The sequence below is a fragment of the Somniosus microcephalus genome, chromosome 15 (genome assembly GCF_052327205.1).
Source record: "Somniosus microcephalus isolate GS21.2 chromosome 15, FLI_Smic_1.0, whole genome shotgun sequence".
In the NCBI taxonomy this organism is placed as follows: domain Eukaryota; kingdom Metazoa; phylum Chordata; class Chondrichthyes; order Squaliformes; family Somniosidae; genus Somniosus; species Somniosus microcephalus.
In genome coordinates this window covers 47,101,910-47,123,443 of record NC_141001.1, presented here as the reverse complement: position 1 = coordinate 47,123,443, position 21,534 = coordinate 47,101,910, and the positions used below count along the sequence as shown (strand labels likewise).

Genomic DNA, 21,534 nt, shown 5'->3' with positions numbered 1-21,534 from the left:
TTCCTTGGTTCCCCAGGCGTGCTGCTCAACGACTTTTTCATCACAGGGACGATGGGAGTAGCCCACTCGCTCCAGTCTACCTTGGACAGTACACCTGAACGTTCCAGAATCTCCAGTTCTGCTTCGACGGCTGGGCGGATCGCATAAGGTACCGGTCTGGCCGTAAAAAATTTTGGGCTTGCGTTTTCTTCAATTTTAATCGTCGCTGTCATGCCTTTTAGTGTTCCAAGTCCTTGCTGGAACACTTCTTCCGCGTCAGTTAGGATCTTTGACAGTCGCCCAGGTGTGACGTCATCATCCTTTTTGTCAGCCACAGTCAGTGCCTGTATGGAATGCCAATCCAGTTGTATTTTCCGGATCCATTCACATCCCAGTAATGGTGGTCCTCCATCTTGCAATACATACAGGTCTAGTTTTGGTGTTTCCTTACCGTTATATATAACGGTCACCCTTATTTTTCCTTTGGGGTAGACTTTTTGCCCCGTGTACGTCTTCAAAATAATTTTTGTGTCTCTCAAGGGTATGTGTGAGAATAGCCGCTCGTAGTCCCTTCGGTTTATGACTGTTAGGGCTGATCCTGTGTCCAATTCCATCTTTACCTGGACTCCTGCTATCATGAGAGTGACCCAAATGGTTCGGTGATCCTCTGTTGTGATCACATTATGTAGTTTCAGACAACTCAGTTCCCTGCTTTCGGAGTTGTTATCACTCTTTTGTTCGTCTGAACTATTCTCCGTCATCTTATGTACCTTCTTGTACTTTTCTTTGATAGGTTTCCTATTGCTGGTTTTCTTTCCCGACCTGCAGACTCGTGCTATGTGTCCTACTTTTCCACACTGTCTGCACACTTTGTCTTTGAACCAGCAATCATTCTGGTCGTGTGTTGTTCTGCCGCAGCGATAGCACTTCTCTGTTCCATATGACATTTCGTTTGTGCCATATTCTTGCGGTCTCTGTTGTATCTCTGCAGCGCTCCGTGCTGCTGCTTCATATGATACCGCAATGCTGAAAGCCTTTTCCAGCGTAAGGTCTTTTTCAGGTAAAAGCCGTTTCTGGGTTCCTTCACTTTGAAGCCCACACACAAACTTGTCCCTTAAGGTATCTGCCAGTCCCACTCCAAACTGGCAGTGTTTCGATAGTTTGCGCAGTTCTGTTAAATAATCAGCATTGCTTTCATCCTTATGCTGGTTCCGTTTGTGAAACTTGAATCTTTCTGCTATCAGCAGCGGTGTGGGGTTTAAATGTTCCTTTAGTATCGTTACTATGTCTTCAAAACTCTTTTCCATTGTCTTCGTTGGGGTTACTAGATTTTGTAATTAAACCATACGTCTTTGCACCCATTAAATTTAACAATACCGACGCTTTCTTGTCATCTGACACCTCATTTGCCTTGCAGTACACCTCTATTCGTTCGACATATGTAGTCCAATCTTCGACTTCATTGTCAAATGTGGTGATATTGCCACTCTTCGGCATTTTGTGTGTGGTTTAAAATGGCGTCTCCCAATGGCTTAAAATGGCATCTCCCGCGCTTGCCTTCCTCCCACGCTGCTGCCAACGCTGCTCTCAGCGGTCCTCGTGGCAATGGTGGCGCCTCGCGGGTTTCTGCGCGTCTCTCTCTCCCTCTCTCCGACGCTGCTCGGCCCCTGAACACCGGCTGCGCCCTGTGTGCTCTGCCCTCTCTCTCTCTCCCCCGTCGATGCTGCTCGGCCCTTTGCTGTGCCGCTCGGTCGGGCTCTAGCCCGCCGCTGTCCGGGAAGGGTCTGCATACTACCTGTTGCCAGCCCGTTTCGCTGGACCACCTCGACTGGAAAGCCAAGCCTGGCTCTCGACAGCCTCCCCCGCAATTCTCGAGTCTCTGCTGGATGACTGGGCGGTTGCCCGTGGTTGACGCCCGAGTCTCTGGCCTTGACCTGCAATCCACTGATCTCCAGGAACGAATCCCCGGGAGGTGATGCAGAGTTGCAAGTAGGTTCGAACTTGCCTCGTTGTCAATGTTGCGTCCGTGTATAATAAGACACAGACTGCGGAGAACGGTACAACAGGTGTTTACTCAATGTGGCTCACACTGCAACTGGTCTGTACAGATTACTACTCAGGGCTATATACAGGTGTGGTCACTGCCGGTACTGCAGTATACATGAGCTGTAAAAGATAGTTCCCCACTTAAAGGTATATACATTACACTTTCTTTTACGTAGTTGCAGCCTTGGTGACATATTGGTATAATTTCAGTTGGCATCTTGTGTAGGTGATCAATTGCCATAGTGCCAGTAATGAGCACTGTTATCACTCCCTATCCTGCACCTTGAATGGCTCAGTTAGTAAGTACATTGCTTAGTGTAGAACTGAGTCAAACAGACCAAAAGGTCCCAGGTTTAATCCCTGAATGTGGTGAGCTAGCTGATTTTAGCCAGGGCAGCAGTTGGGGTGTTACAATTGGATGCAGTGTCCATAGGCTGGGAAAGGACAAATCAGGCGGGGTAATTGCTCCTAATTACTCTCCAACACTGGAAATTATGCAAGTGTGAGAACAACAACAAGTTGCATTTATAGAACACCTTTAACGTAGTAAAACGTCCCAAGGTGCTTCACAGGAGCGTTATCAAACTAAATTTTACACTAAGCCACTAAGCAGATATTAGGACAGATGAATGAAAGCCTGTTCAAAGAGGTAGGTTTTAAGGAGCGTCTTAAAGGAAGAGAGAGAGACATAGAGAGGTGTAGGATGGGAATTCCAGAGCTTAGGATCTAGGCAGCTGAAGGCACCGCCACCAATGGTGGAGTGATTAAAATCAGGAATGCATAAGAGGCCAGAATTGGAGGAGCGCAGAGATCTCAGAGGGTTGTAGGGCTGACAGAATCAACTGTCATCCCATCTATGGTGCTCAATATGAAACAGCTTCAGGAGAGGAGTGAGCCTGCTCTGCCATTCAATAAGATCATGGCTGATCATCCAAATTCAGTACAGGAAACTTTGGTTTATCCGGAGGTTATATGTCCAGAATACTCGATCTAACGGCAAAAATCAGGAGCCGTTTTCTATAAGTTTTTTTTAGTTCTCGTTGCTTTTTTTTCCCCAGTCAGGCACTGCAAGGTCTGTAGCTATAGCAACAGCTTCAGCTAGAGACGCTTGCAGCTGCAGCCGACTGTTTAGAAGCTGTTGCGAAGCAACAGTGTTTGTTGTCAGATACGGAGATGAAAACCTCCGTATGCTTCAACATTAACTTTGTATGTCCGGCAGTTTTGATAGATCGGCAACAGCTCGGTCCCGTCGGTGCCGGATATCACAAAGTTTCCTGTACCCTGTTCCTGCCTTCTCTCCATATCCCTTGATCCCTTTAGCCTTAAGAAATATATCCAACTCCTTCTTGAATATATTTAATGAATTGGCCTCTACTGCCTTCTTTGGCAGAGAATTCCACAGGTTCACCACTCTCTGGGTGAAGAAATTCCTCCTCATCTCTGTCCTAAATGGCTTACCCCTTATCCTTAGACTGTGACCCCTGGTTCTGGACTCCCCGACCATCGAGAACATCCTTCCAGCATCTAGTCTGTCTAGTCCTGTTAGAATTTTATAAGTTTCGATGAGATCCCCTCTCATTCTTCTAAACTCCAGCGAGTACAAGCCAAATCGACCCAATCTCTCCTCATACGTCATTCCTGCCATCCCAGGTGACAGCCTGGTGAATCTTCGCTGCACTCCTTCCATGGCAAGAACATCTTTCCTCAGATAAGGCGACCAAAACTGCACACAATACTCAAGATGTGGTCTCACCAAGGCCCTGTACAACTGCAGCAAGACATCCTTGTTCCTGTACTCAAACCCTCTCGCTACGAAGGCCAACATACCATTTGTCTTCTTAACCGCCTGCTGCACCTGCATGCTTACCTTCAGCGACTGGTGCACAAGGACGCCCAGGTCTCGTTGCACTTCCCCTTCTTCCAATCTATTGCCATTCAGATAATAATCTGCCTTCCTGTTTTTGACATCAAAGTGGATAACCTCGCATTTATCCACGTTATATTGCATCTGCCATGCTTCAGCCCAATCACCCAACCTGTCCAAATCATACTGGAGTTTCTCTGCATCCTCCTCACAGCACACACGCCCAACCAGCTTTGTGTCGTCTGAAAACTTGGAGATATTACATCTAGTTCCCTTGTCCAGATCATTAATATATATTGTGAATAGCTGGGGTCCAAGGACCGATCCCTGCGGTACCCCACTAGTCACTGCCTGCCACTCGGAAAAAGACCCGTTTATTCCAACTCTTTGCTTTCTGTCTGCCAACCAGTTCTCTATCCAAGTCAATACCTTGCCTCCAATCCCATGTGCCTTAATTTTACACGCTAATCTCTTATGCGGGACCTTATCGAAAGCCTTTTGAAAATCCAAATACACCACATCCACTGGTTCTCCCTTATCTATTTTACCAGTTACATCCTCAAAAAATTCCAAGTTAGGCATGCAGGTATTTGAAAGACAAAGGAGAGTCAGTCATGGCACTGACATGGAAGGGAAAAGAGTAGATACAGTAGCCTCATCATCATGGTACTGGCTTCGTAGCCTAGCAGTTGTGAGTTCAAATCCCATCGTGGCAAATTGTGGAAATGAATTTAATATATCTGGTCATTTCTGGTATAGTACCAGGAAAAATTACCATTAAAGCTGCTGGATTTTTGTAAGAATCCAACTGGTTCACTCGTGTCATTCAGAGAAGGGAACCTGCCACCCCTACTTGGTCTAGCCTGAGAATGAAGTGACCATTCAGTTGTAATCTATTGTTACAGAATTCAATCATGGCTGGACAAGGACCATAGCCACCTTCTCAGGGCAACTAGGGATGGACATTAAATGTGGAATTTGTCAGCGCCCCCACCCCCAAATGCTGAGAACAAAATAATAACAAAAGCAGAACATGAAGGAGGCATAGAGGGTGAATTTCTGCAGGGTTCTCCCATTCGTCTGCCGTAATTTCAGTGTAAGAGCCGCGGAAATCCCAGGAAAATGGCATAAATGGCATTTGTGCCGTTTCTCCAGGGTTTCTGCAACTCTTTCACCAAAGTTACGGTGGATGGGCAGGGGAAGCTCCACAGAAACTCAGCATCCTAGTAGGAGGATCCTGCCGAAACGTCATCAACTTCAGCAGCCTCATCTATTTCCTACTCGCTAGATTCAGAGTCTGTGCTGAGTTAGTTGACCTCAGCCAAGGCGATTCATGGCATTACAGTTGACGAGGGTTTCCAGTTCCTGATCACAATCCAGCAACTCCTGCTGGAATGCACACGTGTACAGATGATAGGTGAAGATAGGATGGGGCTCAATGTGAAGCTCCCTTGTAGTTGAATAGCCTGCAGACATTCACTGACTAAAATAACACATGAAGAATGGCCATTTGGGCTGCTGACACCCAAAGAACTGTACCTTGGTAAGATCCAGGTCCTTCAGGAAAGGAGGAGAGAGAATTGGAGAGGAAATCAGTGGATGTGGATGAAGCAGGAAGGATGAGGGATGACTGACATGCTGCCTCATCAGACCAGTTACCGGCAGCTCCTATTGATGGGGTACAGCAGTAATTGGAGTACAGACTAAGGGAGTGGAACCTGTAAAACTTCCACAAGGTCATTCTTTGTAAAATATGTTTTAATGTATTAATACCACAACCCCCAACTCATTAAAATCACCAGTGAGAAGGTGGGGGAGGGAGTGACTGCCAGCCTTCAGGGAAACTGGAATGTCAATACAGGAAAATGGCAGTAATACACTCCTGTTTTCAGAGACAGCCGGATGAATTTTGGATGTATGGTAGATGGGGTGTTTAGATTATAATAGATTATGGCCTGGAAATTCAGTGGTGTTAGCGCCCACTTAGCGCCTAAAGAGGTCTTTAGCGCCGGCGCTATTGGTAGCCTGGAATTCAGTGTCGCGCAAATGGTGGCGTTAGCCGGTAGCGCTGCGCCGGCACCGATGACGTCATTGGTGTGCGCAGCGCCCCGGTTCCAATGCGATTCCGGCCCAACGCCCAAATTCACTTGCCGCCGCCTCACCCGTAGCGGGCGCAAGGAGCGTTTGTAAAACGGGGCCTTGCAGCTCCGAGAGGCCGGGGCGTTAAGGTGGAGGTGCGGCCGTCCGCTTTCCCGTCGGACGATTGGCCGCTCCTTCCTCCCCGGACTCCCACACCACCCCCCCGCGGCATTGGTGTCTGACCCCCGCGAGCCCGGCACTTCTCCGTGGTGCCGGGCTCATTTGCCGGGGGAATCCAGCGGCGATCTCACGGCTGCAGGCAGCTCCTCCTTAAGAGAAGGAGGAGGCCTGCAGTACCCCAGCCTGCCGCACCGCATCGGGTGGCGCAGCGGCAGCTGGACGCCTGAAACTGACTTTCAGCGCCCCAAGCGAGGCGGCCAAACCCTGCAATAGCGCCCGCCTCCCTCTTGGGGCGCTGCAACTGAATTTCAGGCGGGCGCTACGGGAATCCGGGCGAGCGCTAAATTTCGGGCGCTAAATACCTGGCGCGGCGATAGCGAAATTCTAGGCCTATGAATTTTATGCTCAATATCTATCTTTAATGCACCAACAATAAACATTTTCTTCCTTCTATGATGTTCAGTCACTTTAAAACAGCAGCTGGGAGAACAGAGTTGCTCAGACCACATGGAATTGCAATGTGACTTTTCTATCAGGTTTGGCTTTAAATTAATATTGAATAATGTGGGATTATCGAGATGACTTTTTCCTCCACTAAAGGTTGTGACTCAGTCAGGAGGATGGTTCCATGAGCGTTGACAGGCACATAGAAGCAGGAATAGGCCATTCAGCCCCTCAAGCCTGCTCCGCCATTCAATGCGATCATGGCTGATCTGCGACCTAACTCCATACACCTGACCATACCCCTTAATACCTTTGGTTAACAAAAAGCTATCAATCTCCGATTTAAAATTAACAATTGATCTAGCATCAATTGCCATTTGCAGAAGAGAATTCCAAACTTCTACCACCCTTTGTGTGTAGAAGTGTTTCCTGATTTGACTCCTGATGGGTCTGGCTCTAATTTTTAGACTATGCCTCCTAGTCCTAGAATCCCCAACCAGCGGAAATAGTTTCTCTCTATCTACCCTATCTGTTCCCTTTAATATCTTGAAAATTTCGATCAGATCACCCCTTAACCTTCTAAATTTTAGGGAATACAACCCTAATTTGTGTAATCTCTCCTCGTAACTTAACCTTTTAAGTCCAGGTATCATTCTGGTAAACCTACGCTGCACTTCCTCCAAGGCCAATATATCCTTCCTAAGGTGTGGTGCCCAGACTGCTCACTGTACTCCAGGTGTGGTCTAACCAGGGTTTTGTATAACTTCTACCTGCTTGTATTCTAGTCCTCTAGATATAAAGGCCAGCATTCCATTAGCCTTTTTGATTATTTTCTGTACCTGTTCATGACATTTTAATGATCTATGTACCTGGACCCCCAAGTCTCTTTTGGACCTCCACTGATTTTTAGCTTTTCACCATTTAGAAAGTACCCTGTTCTATCCTTTTTAGGTCCAAAGTGGATGACCTCACATTTGCCTACATTGAAATCCATTTGCCACAGTTTTGCCCATTCACTTAATCTATCAATTTCTCTTTGTAATGTTATGCTTCCATCCACACTGCCTACAATGCCAGCTATCTTTGTGTCATCAGCAAATTTGGAAATATGACTTTCTATGCCATCATCTAAGTCGTTATTAAATACTGTGAACAGTTGAGGCCCCAACACAGATCCCTGCGGGACACCACTAGTCACATCCTGCCAATTTGAGTAACTACCCATTATCCCTACTCTCTGTCTCCTGCCACTCAGCCAATTTCCTAACCAGGTCAATAATTTGCCCTCAATCCGTGGGCTTCTACCTTAGTTAACTGTCTCTTATGTGAGACTTTATCAAATGCCTTCTGGAAGTCCATATGAATAACATCCATAGACATTCCCCTGTCCACACTTTAGTCACCTCCTCAAAAAATTCAGGCATGACCTACCTTTCACAAATCCATGCTGGTTCTCTCTGATCGACTGAAATTTGTGAGGTGTTCAGTCACCCTATCCTTAATTATAGACTCTAGCAATTTCCCGACAAGATGTTAGGCTAATTGGTCTATAATTCGTTGGTTTCCCTCTCTTGCCATTCTTAAATAGCGGAGTGACGTGCGCAATTTTCCAATCTAAAGGAATGGTTCCTGAATCAGGAGACCTTTGGAAGATTATAGTTAGGGCATCTGCAATTTGCTCACCTACTTCCTTTAAAACCCTGGGATAGAAACCATCTGGTCCTGGGTATTTGTCACTCTTTAGTGCCATTATTTTCTTCATTACTGTTATTTTACTTACGTTAATTTTATTGAGTCCCTGTCCCTGATTCAATATTAGTTTCCTTGTGATTTCTGGCATGCTATCCTCTTCCTCTACTGTAAATACTGACGCAAAGTAATTGTTCAACATGTCCGCCATTTCCTTATCATTGACAATATCACTGCTTTCAGTTTTTAAGGGGCTAACATTGCTCCTGACTACCCTCTTTTTCCTAATATAATAGTAAAAATTCTTTGTGTTGATTTTGATATCCCTTGCAAGTTTCTTTTTATATTCCCTTTTTGTAGCTCTTACTATCTGTTTTGTGACCCTTTGCTGTTCTTTGTAACTTTCCCATTCGCCAGGACCTGTGCTATTTTTTGCATTTTTGTCTGCTTTTTCTTTTAGTTTGATGCTGTCCTTTACCTCTTTTGTAGTCCATGGCTGGGTTTTTTGGGCAAGTAGAGCTCTTGCCCTTCAGGGGTATAAACTGGTTCTGTATCGTCTTGAATTCTTTTTTAAACATCTCCCATTAACAGATTTGCCCAAAAACTGTTGGAAACATCAAAAGGCAAGCCCAAAACTGTCCTCATCTGACAGTGACATGTCCATTTGGTGATGAATGATCAGGGGGCCTTGGTTGGTGTTTCCCCTCTTTAGCCCACGGGTGCTGAGGCTAGTTGTAGTGACCCTACCACTACCCACACTCCTGGCTGAGCTTGACTAACTCAGCACAGAATGGAGATTGGATTTGGGACCTTCTGGCTTGTGTATCTAAGTTCCTTGTTGGATATTGTATTTACACAGGGATGAGAAGTTTGGGAATCTCTTTCAAAGTGCTTTCATAAAAGAGAGTTCGGAAAATCTTTTATTTCGCTTTGTTACAAATGCACAAAGTAAATCGTAACAATTCATTGGCCCACTGTGTAAAAACAAAAGCACAAGGCTCTTTAACAACTCACCCCCCCTTTCCAAAATAGGTTTGCCAAACACTTTATTTACATGAAGTTGCCTTTAAGGTGGTACAGGCAGAACAGGGATTGAAATTGGGACAATCTAAATTTAAAGGAGTGGGTGTTGCTTCTCAGCATATGACGAGTTCCTGGGGGACATATACCCCAGTCTGGGAAAAAACATGGGAATTGTATATTTTTTGTATCAGTAATCTCCCCTCCTCTCCTGAACACTAATTTATGCTGGGGTACAGTTAAATAGGCACCAACAGCGTCCTGTACTTCCCCCAATTGCTCAGTCTTCATGTTGAAGCTTGCAGAGATTGCTGGAAGGTAGTTTTCCTATGAATAGTTTCACAGACAAGACTGATCCTATCCTCAGACAACATCCACCTGTGAACGTTCCAGCAGGAGTTACTGAGTAACAAACTGTGATGAAATAACTCTGTGTTCTGGCATTTGTATTGTTGTTGTTGTTGTTGTACTTGTTAATGTCTGGAATGTTCCACCGGTGTAACCACTAATGCTCCTCCCTAGCCCCGCCCCTCTTCTGGAATGTTCTACCATGGGCTGGGTCAGTGATGACTGTGTTAACTTGATGCCATGTTCTTACTTAATAAAAGCCTTTAGTTTTAAGCTTTAACCTCATGGATTCAGGCAGTTATTTGGCACATCAATTTTATTAAGTAACAACTTTTGGAAGATGAATACGCATTGGAAGCAACATTCCCGTACCTGGACAATGTTATTATCTGTGGGCGTGACCAATGGGAGCATGATCAAAATCTCTCAAAGTTCCTAGAGACTGCAAAGAGGTTAAACCTGACCTACAACGAAAACAAGTGTACCTTCAATACTACACATTTGTGTATTCTTGGTTGCGCTGTGGAGAATGGGGTAATCGGGCCAGATCCTGAAAGATTACGCTCACTTAAGGAATTACCTTTACCTCACACTGTAAAAGCTTTAAGAAGGTGTCTGGGATTCTTCTCGTACTATGCCCAGTGGGTGGCTAACTACTCAGATAAAGTCCGACCTCTTATTAAGTCGACGTCTTTTCCGCTATCGGCGGAAGCTCAGGAGGCTTTCCTTAATATCAAACGGGACATTGAGAAGGCAGTGGTATGTGCCGTGGATGAGACGATCCCATTTCAAGTGGAAAGTGATGCATCTGATTTTGCGTTGGCAGCAACTCTTAACCAAGCTGGTAGACCAGTAGCTTTCTTCTCTCGTACATTGCAAGGACCAGAAGTTCGACATTCTTCAGTGGAAAAGGAGGCACAGGCGATTATCGAAGCAGTCAGGTATTGGAGACATTATCTCGCTGGCCAACGTTTTACGCTCATTACTGACCAGCAGTCCGTGGCCTTTATGTTCAACACTAAGCAGAGAGGCAAGATCAAAAATGATAAGATTTTAAGATTGCGATGACTATGATATTCAGTACAGGCCTGGAATATTTAATGAGCCATTGGATGCTTTGTCACGAGGAGTACAACACTGCGGAGGCGGAGCAGTAAGATGAGTCAACCAAACAGGCCCCACAGACAGTATTCAAGGAGGAGGTTGGTGATCAGCTGGTTGGTTGGTTTTCTTCCTTCTCTTCTCTTTTATACCTTTAAGTTGGTACGTTCTTTGAATAGTGGTGTGACATTATCATCTATATCCGGGCAGGGTCTTCATAACTAATAATAAGAAATTTAATTAATTATATAGAATGGAGCAGGTGATGTGTTACTGTTGCGAGATGTGGGAGCCGGTGGTCCCCATTGAGGCTCACGGTGATTACATCTGCGACAAGTGTTTGCTGCTAGAGGAACTCAAGTTCCATGTTATGGAGCTTGAGACCGAGCTTCAGACACTGCGACACATCAGGGAGGGGGAGAAGTTCCTGGACTCTATGTTTCAGGAGATGGTCACACCTATGAAGTTAATTACTGCAGATGTAGTCCGTGGTCAGGGACAGGACGGTGTGGCTACGAGTGAGGAAGGTACAGGGATCCAGGATGTAGTGTTGAAGGAGACGCAGCCATTGTTCTTGTCCAGCAGGATCGAGGTTCTTACTCCCTGTGAGGGCGGGAGCGGGGACTGCAGGGAGGATGAGCAACCTGGCCACAGCACCGTGGTACAGGGGGCCATTCAAGTGGAGGGAGTAAAAAGAAATGTTGTAGTGGTAGGGGATAGTATCATTAGGGGGATAGATAGGGTTCTCTGCAGTCAAGAGCGGGAGTCCCGAAGGCTGTGTTGCGAGGGTTAAGGACATCTCTTCTGGGCTGGAAAGAAACTTGGAGTGGGAGGGGGAGGATCCAGTTGTCGTGGTCCATGTTGGTACAAACGACGTAGATAGGACAAGGAAGATGGTTCTGTTAAAGGAGTATGAGCAGCTAGGGGTCAAATTAAAAAACAGAACCTCAAGGGTAATAATCTCTGGGTTATTACCTGAGCCACGAGCGAATATGGCTAGGATAAATAAAATTAAAGAGTTAAATGTGTGGCTCAAAAACTGGTGTGGGAGAAATGGGTTTTGCTTCTTGGGACACTGGCACCAATACTGGGACAGGAGGGAGCTGTTCCGTTGGGACGGACTCCACTTGGCCAGTGCTGGGACTAGAGTCCTGGCGAATCATATAACTAGGGCTGTAGAGAGGGCTTTAAACTAATTAGTGGGGGGGAGGTTTCTAGAGAGCAAATAATAGAAATGACAACAGAGAAGGTCATAGACTTAGGTAGCAGTGGGGGAATTAAAAAACAGAATGTGTCAGGAAGGGACAGAAGGTATGGAGCAAAAAGTAAAGTACTAAAAAGGAAAAAAACAGGAACTAAGTGTTACAAAACATATTTGAAAGTTCTTTATCTGAATGCACGTAGCATTCGTAACAAAATGAATGAGTTAACGGCACAAATAACGACATATGGGTATGATCTTGTGGCCATTACAGAAACATGGCTGCAGGGTGACCATGACTGGGAATTAAACATACCAGGTTATTTAACAATCAGGAAGGACAGGCAGGAAGGGAGAGGAGGTGGGGTGGCTATGTTAATAAAGGAAGGAATCACTATAATACAGAGAAATGATATTGGGTCAAAGGAGCAGGATAGTGAAACAGTTTGGGTGGAGATAAGGAATAATAAGGGGAAAAAAAAACACTAGTGGATGTAGTCTATAGGCCTCTGAACAGTTGCAACTCTGTTGGACGGAGTATTAATCAGGAAATAGTTGAGGCTTGTAATAAGGGAACAGCTATAATTATGGGGGATTTTAATTATCATATTAACTGGACAAATCAAATTGGGCAGAGCAGCCTTGAGGATGAGTTCATTGAGTGTATTAGGGATGGGTTTCTTGAGCAGTATGTAACTGAACCGACCAGGGGGCAAGCAACCTTAGATTTGGTCCTGTGTAATGAGACAGGATTAATTAAAAATGTCCTAGTAAAGGATCCCCTTGGAATGAGTGACCATAACATGGTTGAGTTCCATATTCAATTAGAGGGTGAGAAGGTTGGATCTCAAACAAGTGTGCTGAGCTTGAATAAAGGAGACTATGAAGGTATGAGAGCGGAATTGATTAGAGTGGACTGGGAAAATAGATTAAAGGGTAAGACTGTACATGATCAGTGGTGTACATTTAAGGAGTTATTTTACAACTTCCAAAAAAAATATATTCCACTGAGGAAAAAAGGGTGTAAAAGGAAAGATAGCCATCCGTGGCCAAGTAAAGTAATTAAGGATAGTATCCGACTAAAAACAAGGGCATATAAGGTAGCCAAATCTAGTGGGAGGATGGAAGATTGGGAAGTCTTTAAAAGACAGCAAAAAATAACTAAAAGATTGATTAAGAAAGGGAAGATAGATTATGAAAGTAAATTAGCAAAAAATATAAAAACAGACAGTAAAAGTTTCTATAGTTATATAAAAAGAAAAAGGGTGGCTAAAGTAAATGTTGGTCCCTTAGAGGATGAGACCGGGAAATTAATGGTGGGAAACATGGAGATGGCAAAAACACTGAACAATTATTTTGTATCAGCCTTTACAGTAGAGGACACTAAGAATATCCCAACACTGGACAAACAGGGGGCTCTAGGGGGGGAGGAACCATATACGATTAAAATCACTAAGGAAGTGGTACTTGGTAAAATAATGGGACTCAAGGCGGATAAATCCCCTGGACCTGATGGCTTGCATCCTAGGGTCTTGAGGGAAGTAGCGGTAGGGATTGTGGATGCATTGGTAATAATTTTCCAAAACTCACTGGACTCAGCAAAGGTCCCGGCAGATTGGAAAACTGCTAATGTAACACCCTTATTTAAAAAGGGTAGTAGACAGAAGGCTGGAAACTATAGACCTGTTAGCCTAACATCTGTGGTTGGTAAAATGTTAGAGTCCATTATTAAGGAGACAGTAACGGGACATTTGGATAAACATAATTTAATAGGACAAACTCAGCATGGTTTCATGAAGGGGAAGTCATGTTTGACAAATTTGCTGGAGTTTTTTGAGGAAGTAACATACAGGGTGGATAAAGGGGAACCAGTGGACGTAGTGTATTTAGACTTCCAAAAGGCATTTGACAAGGTGCCACACAAAAGATTATTGCTCAAGATAAAAAATCACGGGATTGGGGGTAATATTCTGGCGTGGGTGGAGGATTGGCTCTCTAACAGAAAGCAGAGAGTTGGGATAAATGGTTCGTTCTCAGATTGGCAACCAGTAACTAGTGGTGTTCCGCAGGGGTCAGTGCTGGGTCCCCAACTCTTTACAATCTATATTAACGATTTGGAGGAGGGGACCGAGTGTAACATATCAAAGTTTGCAGATGATACAAAGATGGGACGGAAAGTAGTGAGTGAGGAGGACATAAAAAACCTGCAAAGGGACATAGACAGGCTAAGTAAGTGGGCAGAGATTTGGCAGATGGAATACAATACTGGAAAGTGTGAGGTTATGCACTTTGGCAGGAAAAATCATAGAGCAAGTTATTATCTTAATGGCAAGAAACTGGAAAGTACTGTAGTACAAAGGGATCTGGGGGTCCTGGTGCACGAAACTCAAAAAGTTAGTATGCAGGTGCAGCAAGTGATCAAGAAGGCCAATGGAATGTTGGCTTTTATTGCTAGGGGGATGGAATATAAAAACAGGGAGGTATTGCTGCAGTTGTACAAGGTATTGGTGAGACCGCACCTGGAATACTGCATACAGTTTTGGTGTCCATACTTAAGAAAAGACATACTTGCTCTCGAGTCAGTACAAAGAAGGTTCACTCGGTTAATCCCGGGGATGAGGGGGTGGTCATATGAGGAGAGGTTGAGTAGATTGGGACTCTACTCATTGGAGTTCAGAAGAATGAGAGGCGATCTTATTGAAACATATAAGATTGTGAAGGGGCTTGATCGGGTGGATGCGGTGAGGATGTTCCCAATGAAGGGTGAAACTAGAACTAGGGGGCATAATCTTAGAATAAGGGGCTGCTCTTTCAAAACTGAGATGAGGAGAAACTTCTTCACTCAGAGGGTGGTAGGTTTGTGGAATTTGCTGCCCCAGAAAGCTGTGGAAGCTACATCATTAAATAAATTTAAAACAGAAATAGATAGTTTCCTAGAAGTAAAGGGAATTAAGGGTTACAGGGAGCGGGCAGGAAATTGGACATGAGTCTAGGTTCGGAATGGTCATGGCCCTGTGGGTAGTGGAGTGGGCCCAGGGGCCGTGTAGCCTGGTTCTGCTCCTACTGTGTTCTAATTCTGTGTTAGATTTCAGGAGATGGTTTAATTCCTGTTCCTGGCTGGGGTGGAGATCGCCTTTACAGAAGGTAAGTACTGTAGAAAATATAGGGACAGCGTGATCTCCTGGAAGAATTTCGATCGCCTAGATGGGTCGGAGAGGAATTTTCCAGATTTTTTTCTCCCAAATTGGCCATTGGGTCTTTATCTGGTTTTTCGCCTCTCCCGGGAGATCACATGGGTTCGGGTGGATGCACAGTGATGGAAGATTTGAGGTTAGGATCAGGTCAGCCATGATCTTATTGAATGGTGGAGCAGGCTCGAGGGGCCGATTGGCCTACTCCTGCTCCTATTTCTTATGTTCTACAGGAAACTTTGTGCTATCCGGAGGTCAGGAATCCGGCATTCTCGAGCTACCGGCAAAACCGCGCTCCAAAAACCGCACCGCAGTAACCGGTTACGAGTCCGAGTCTCCAACGGTTGCCAAGTTCGTCAGTGGGGGTAGTTCTCCAAACTGCCACTACTCGGCCTCTTGGCGCTATCGGAAGTCGGAACACCTCAGAAACCCTGCATGTGGAGTCTCACTCTCCCATGCTGCCGGATAGCCTCTTCTGATCAGTCATTTTTCAGGGTTCCAGTACTGTGTTTCTCCAACGTTGTTACAACTCATTGGGTTGAATTATGGAAATCCCAAAAGATCATCCAACCAAAAGGAAGAGAGTGGTGTTAACTTTAAAGCAGAAAATCGATATATGTAAACGACTAGAATTGGGAGCGAAGCGTGCGCACATTATGAATGAATTCAAAATCGGTTCGTCAACAATGTACGACATCAAAGCGCAGAAGGATAAGCTGCTCAAGTTTTATGCAAGCTCGGAGATACCTAACAGTGTAGAGAAACGGCACACGCTTCATAAGCCTAAGCTTGAAGAGCTGGATACCGTGCTTTATGAGTGGTTTTGTCTGAAGCGTTCAGAGGGTGTTCCGATTTCCGGACCCATGCTAATCGAGAAAGGGAAGGATTTCTATGCAAAGATGGAGCTCACTGAGAAGTGTGCTTTCTCTGATGGATGGCTATCGTGCTTCAAGACACGGCATGGGATACGACGACTCGATGTTTCTGGGGAGAAGAAATCAGCTGATCACGACGCCGCAGAAGAATACTGCGAATATTTCAATCAGATTGTGAAGCAACATAATTTGTCGCCAGCACAGATATATAATGCCGATGAAACTGGCTTATTTTGGAGGTGTTTGCCAGAATCAACACTTGCTGGGGCTAGTGAGGCTAATGCTGCAGGTTACAAGAAAAATAAGGATCGTGTAACTGTGCTAACATGTGCGAACGCTGCAGGATCACACCGGGTTAAACTTCTCGTCATTGGGAAGTATAAAAATCCCCGTGCATTTAAGAATGTGAAGCACTTACCTGCTGAGTACAAAGCTCAAACAAATGCTTGGATGGATAAGGAAATCTTTTCAAATTGGTTCCATCATACTTTTGTTCCATCTGTGAGGGGACATTTCCGTAGAATAGGGAAACCTGAAGATAGCAAATGCATTTTATTGCTTGATAATTGTAGAGCCCATCCGCATAAATCAAAGTTGGTTTCGGGAAATATTTTCACCATTTATTTGCCACCAAATGTAACTTCTCTCATACAACCCATGGACCAGGGCATTATCCAAAATCTGAAGTGTCATTACAAGAAAGACTTCCTACGTAGACTGATAAACCAAGATGACAATACAGGTATACAAGCATTTCAGAAGGCACACAATCTTAAAGATGCCATCTTTAATGTTGCATGTTCCTGGAAATTGGTGAAAGGTCACACTTTGAGACAAGCCTGGTGCAAATTGTTGCCTTCTGTAATGTTTGCTGAAGGTTCTTCTTCAGAGGAGGAATTTCATGGGTTCAATCTTCGTCCGCAGAAGACTGCAGTAATGGAAATGACTGACATGGTGAATGATGTAGGCCCAGCAAACCCTCTACGTCACCTCAGTGAATGTGATGTTCAGCAGTGGGTTGATGCAGATAGAGAAGTTGCTGTTGTGCATTCGCTATGTGATGATGAAGTAATGGATAATGTTTTGAATCCAAAGAAAAAAAAGGAAAGTGTGATGGAAACTGACGAGGATAAGATTTATGAAGTGAGAAAGGTTTCTTGGGCTAAAGCTGCAGAATATTTTGAAGGATTACTTATATTTGCTGAAAGCCATTCTTGCTATTCTGCCCAAGAAGTTATGCAGCTCCATGTTCTGCATTCCAACTTTCTACAAAAAAGGCAAGCATCCACGAAGCAAGCAGACATCCGGGACATGTTTAAGAAACCTTCCAAAAGAGTTGGAGCAGTGGAAGTGCCTGAAGAATCTGTTGAAGTGCATGATCCTGATGACCCAGTTGGCATGGATATTCCTGATGAAATAGTTGTCTTGGAATAAGTGTACAGTCAACCACCGTACAGTACTTTATACTGTACTGTACAGTCGTTTAAGTTTTGGTGCACTGCACAGTCGTTTATAAGATTTGTTTTACAGTACTGTTAAGTCATTTATAAGTTTTGTTTTACTGTTAAGTTAATAAAGAGTTATGGATTACCATCAACTGGCAGTACTGTACTTAATCAAGTATCTTTCACCATCCATTTAACACAACATTCTGTAGGTGAGTACAGTACCCAATTACTGTATATTGCACATTTCTTGATTTTTAAATTTTTCTTTGTTAAATATAGCCTGGGTAGATAACCCGCTCAGGCATCCGGAGCTTTTAAAAAATCGTCAGTAGCTCGGTCCCGTCGGTGCCGGATAGCACAAAGTTTCCTGTATGTGCTAGTCTAGGTATAGATAAGCTTCAAAGTCTCCACGACGCACTCTGCCACCCTGGGGTTACCAGAATGAACCACTTCATTAAGTCCCACAATCTACCCTACTTTATTGAGGAGGTCCGGACAATGACCAGAACCTGTCGTGTTTGTGCTGAATGCAAACCCCGCTTCTATAAGCCGTCCAAGCCAGCTCATCTTATTAAAGCAACTCAACCATTTGAGCATTTGAGTCTCGATTTTAAAGGTCCCCTTCCATCAAGCGACCGTAATGTCTATTTTCTTAATATTATAGACGAGTACTCTCGGTTCCCTTTTGTTATCCCCTGTCTGGATGTGACTAGTGCTGTTGTAATTAAATGCCTCTGCCAACTGTTTTCCTTGTTTGGCATGCCTAACTATATACATAGTGATAGGAGTTCTTCCTTTATGAGCGAAGAATTGCGATAGTTTTTGCTATCGAAAGGGATTGCAACGAGTAGAACTACCAGCTATAACCCTCGTGGTAATGGGCAGGTCGAGAAAGAAAATGTGACAGTGTGGAAGGCTATCGTACTGTCTCTGAAGTCGCGAGGCCTGCCAACCTCTCGCTGGCAGGATGTCCTGCCAGACGTGCTGCATTCCATAAGGTCTCTTTTGTGTACAGCGATGAATGCCACCCCTCATGAAAGGATGTTTAGTTTTCCAAGAAAAGCTACTAATGGAGTAATGTTACCCATATGGTTGACGACCACGGGCCCTGTGTTGTTGCGCAGACATGTGAGAGGCCACAAGACTGATCCACTGGTGGAGGAAGTACAACTCCTCCATGCTAATCCCCAGTATGCGTATATTCAATATCTGGATGGGCGAGAGGATACGGTCTCTATTAAAGATCTTGCACCTGCTGGAGCTCGAAAAGAGTTCGACTCTGAGAGTAGAGTTTTCAATCGTGGTATTGGACCTTCAGAGACACAAACCCTCAGTGTGGAAAATACTGATGATTCTGGGAATTCGAATGAACCAGAGTTAGTACTCCGGGAGGAGCCTCAGCAAGAGTTACGTCGTTCCCAGAGGATTATCAGACCTCGTGACAGACTGAATCTATAGCAGGGGGTGAATGTGATGAAATAACTCTGTGTTCTGGCATTTGTATTGTTGTTGTTGTTGTTGTTGTACTTGTTAATGTCTGGAATGTTCCACCGGTGTAACCACTAATGCTCCTCCCTAGCCCCGCCCCTCTTCTGGAATGTTCTACCAAGGGCTGGGTCGGTGATGACTGTGTTAACTTGATGCCATGTTCTTACTTAATAAAAGCCTTTAGTTTTAAGCTTTAACCTCATGGATTCAGGCAGTAATTTGGCACATCACAAACATTAGCGGAAACTCAGGCTACTTTTACCTTCCCTAGCCCAAGGGTGCTAAGCCCAATTATAGCACCCTTACTACTGTACCATTCTTACTCAGATCAGCTTGAACTAAGTATCGAACCTGGTACCTTCCTGGTCTCTATAGCTCAGCGACACACAGCTTTTACCCACTGTACTTTCAGAGGCCAACAGGGAACTGTGTGCATACCACTTTAATGCAGCGAATGTCAGTGAAAATTAGTTCCCTTACTGATAAATGCTTATCTTAATGCACTGTCAAATCCTTCTTCACATCTCCATAAAACAGCAGATATTAGACATCACTATTACTCGCCAATAAGAACCGAAGCTTTAAAACATGATTTAATGGCAACTGTTTGTGTTCCAACGCCAGTAATTTGGGTGTATAGCATTTACTTTATATTTTGCTTTTTTGAGAAGTGTTTGTGATGTTCTCTCATTGTCCCACCATTCTAGTAATTTGATTGGTTTTGTGACAGACACCATTAGGTCAGAGGCATCTGGGTCATCACATATATGTCAACCTATAAAACCTGCAAAACTGACCTTCACACAAGGTAGCAGCTTACCATTTCCAGAAAGTTCCTTTGAGGAAAATAAAAAGCTTTTAAAAGCTGCATTTTAGTACCTTATTTACTAAGATTCTTTGGGGACAAACTAAATAAACAAAATGTAACTGATTCTCTTAGAATCTATCAGCTCATCTTAAAAGTTTTCTGCCACAAGTTTGTGTTCAACCAACAATGGGAGAATGTAATATCTGAATGATTGGTTCTGACAGCCTCCAGTTCTGCCTCCTAACCAATCTGATTGGTTGATATTGACAATCTCTTCTCCCAGTGTAAATGGTGATTTTTCTTGTGAATCCTTAAAATGCTGGCATAAGACGGGTCATTTTCCAACTGTGCACTTTTGTGGGGGGTGCTTCGCCTGCTGGGAGCATTTATCAGAAATTCAGGCACAAGCACACCAATATTTTCAATATGCAGTCCCAGCAGGCCAGTTCTTAAAGGGCAGGGTCGATCTTGCTCTCCAGCCACACCCTGCTCTTTGCAGCCTTGAATCTTGGCTTGGAGAGACCTGTACATCAATTCTGCTGGAAAGAACAATGGAGAGGCCCAGGGAAAGAGCTCAGAGTGCAGCCCCCATAGTCTCTTCTAAGTCGATGCAAGGAAGGTCAAATCAAAATGAACCTGCAAAGTGCAGCTCAGTACCCAAAACTCCTTCACACAGCGTTGAATCTCTCCAGAAGTCTCTCTCTCTCTCTCAGAATGCGTGGTGCAAAACTGCCGCTGACAAAAAAAGGCAGGAAGAGGCCGCCTTTAAATAGCGCTCCCCCAGTCCCTTCCCGACTGCAAAATGCTCCCCTCTACCTGTCGTTGCTAGCGGCAGGGGGCGCCACTCAATATCCGGTCCAGGGCACTACCGGGGCATTGCACGCTCGACTGATGTCACGATCTGCGGGTGCAGGAGATCGTGGCGGTAGTGTTTAGCACCGCCGCAAAATGTCTGGTCAATTTCGCGAGCAGCGCAAACATCGCCGCGCCCAAGTTCTAGTTGCATTGCGCCCCATTAGTGCCCTCTTCGGGTGCAAACGGGAGGCGTTAATCAACCAAATTTTCCCCCCCATATTCCCTGATGGCTTAGTTTGTAAATGCACCACCTGGTGTGGTATTGAGCCATTCATATCCTGTCATAAAGTGACTGGTTGGACTTACATGTCTGTGGAGTCTTCCTTACTGATGTACTCCTCCAGAATACTCGTATCAATGTTGGAAGTATCGAGAGCTCCATTGATTTCATGTCCTTAAAACAGAAAGAGACATTGAAGTTACCAAAAAGAGATATGAGATAATCCATCAGAGAGGCAGGGTGGCCACTCACTGACCATGAACATTTTCCAGCTCAGGACCAAAGCTTGTGTTATTTTTATTTGAGTAATTTCTTCTTGGTTCCAACTGGAGACATTTTCATATTATCTAAACTGGTGTCCACGGGGAAGAGGCCAAATTTATTTTGTTTAAGTTACTAAAGAATGAGAATTTTATCCACTTAGCCTGGGCTGGGTTTGAGCCCAGGTTCTAGAAGTAGAAGGAAGATGATTTTAGGAATAAGAATGCAAGGAATGAAAAAAATCCATTCAGCACATCAAGCTTTGCACTCAACAGCCATTTAATCTCATAAGGAAAGGTTCTGCAAACATCTACATTCCCACCAAAGTAAGTTCAATCTCTCCATCTCTACACCCTTCATCATTTATCAGTGATTGGTTTCCCTCTTTAACACTCTGTTTCCATGGTTCCAGCAACTCAGGAATCATCACGTTCCAT

At 44.6% G+C, this 21,534-nt stretch overlaps 1 protein-coding gene across 1 annotated transcript in view; it reads right to left on the bottom strand.

Annotated features, from left to right (window-relative positions):
• Nucleotides 1-21,534, bottom strand: part of myrf (myelin regulatory factor) — a 326,052-nt gene that overhangs the window by 142,552 nt on the left and 161,966 nt on the right. The window contains exon 3 of the mRNA XM_086008505.1: nucleotides 20,923-21,010. Within this exon, the coding sequence (XP_085864631.1) occupies nucleotides 20,923-21,010 (88 nt within the window). The remainder of the gene's footprint in view (nucleotides 1-20,922; nucleotides 21,011-21,534) is intronic.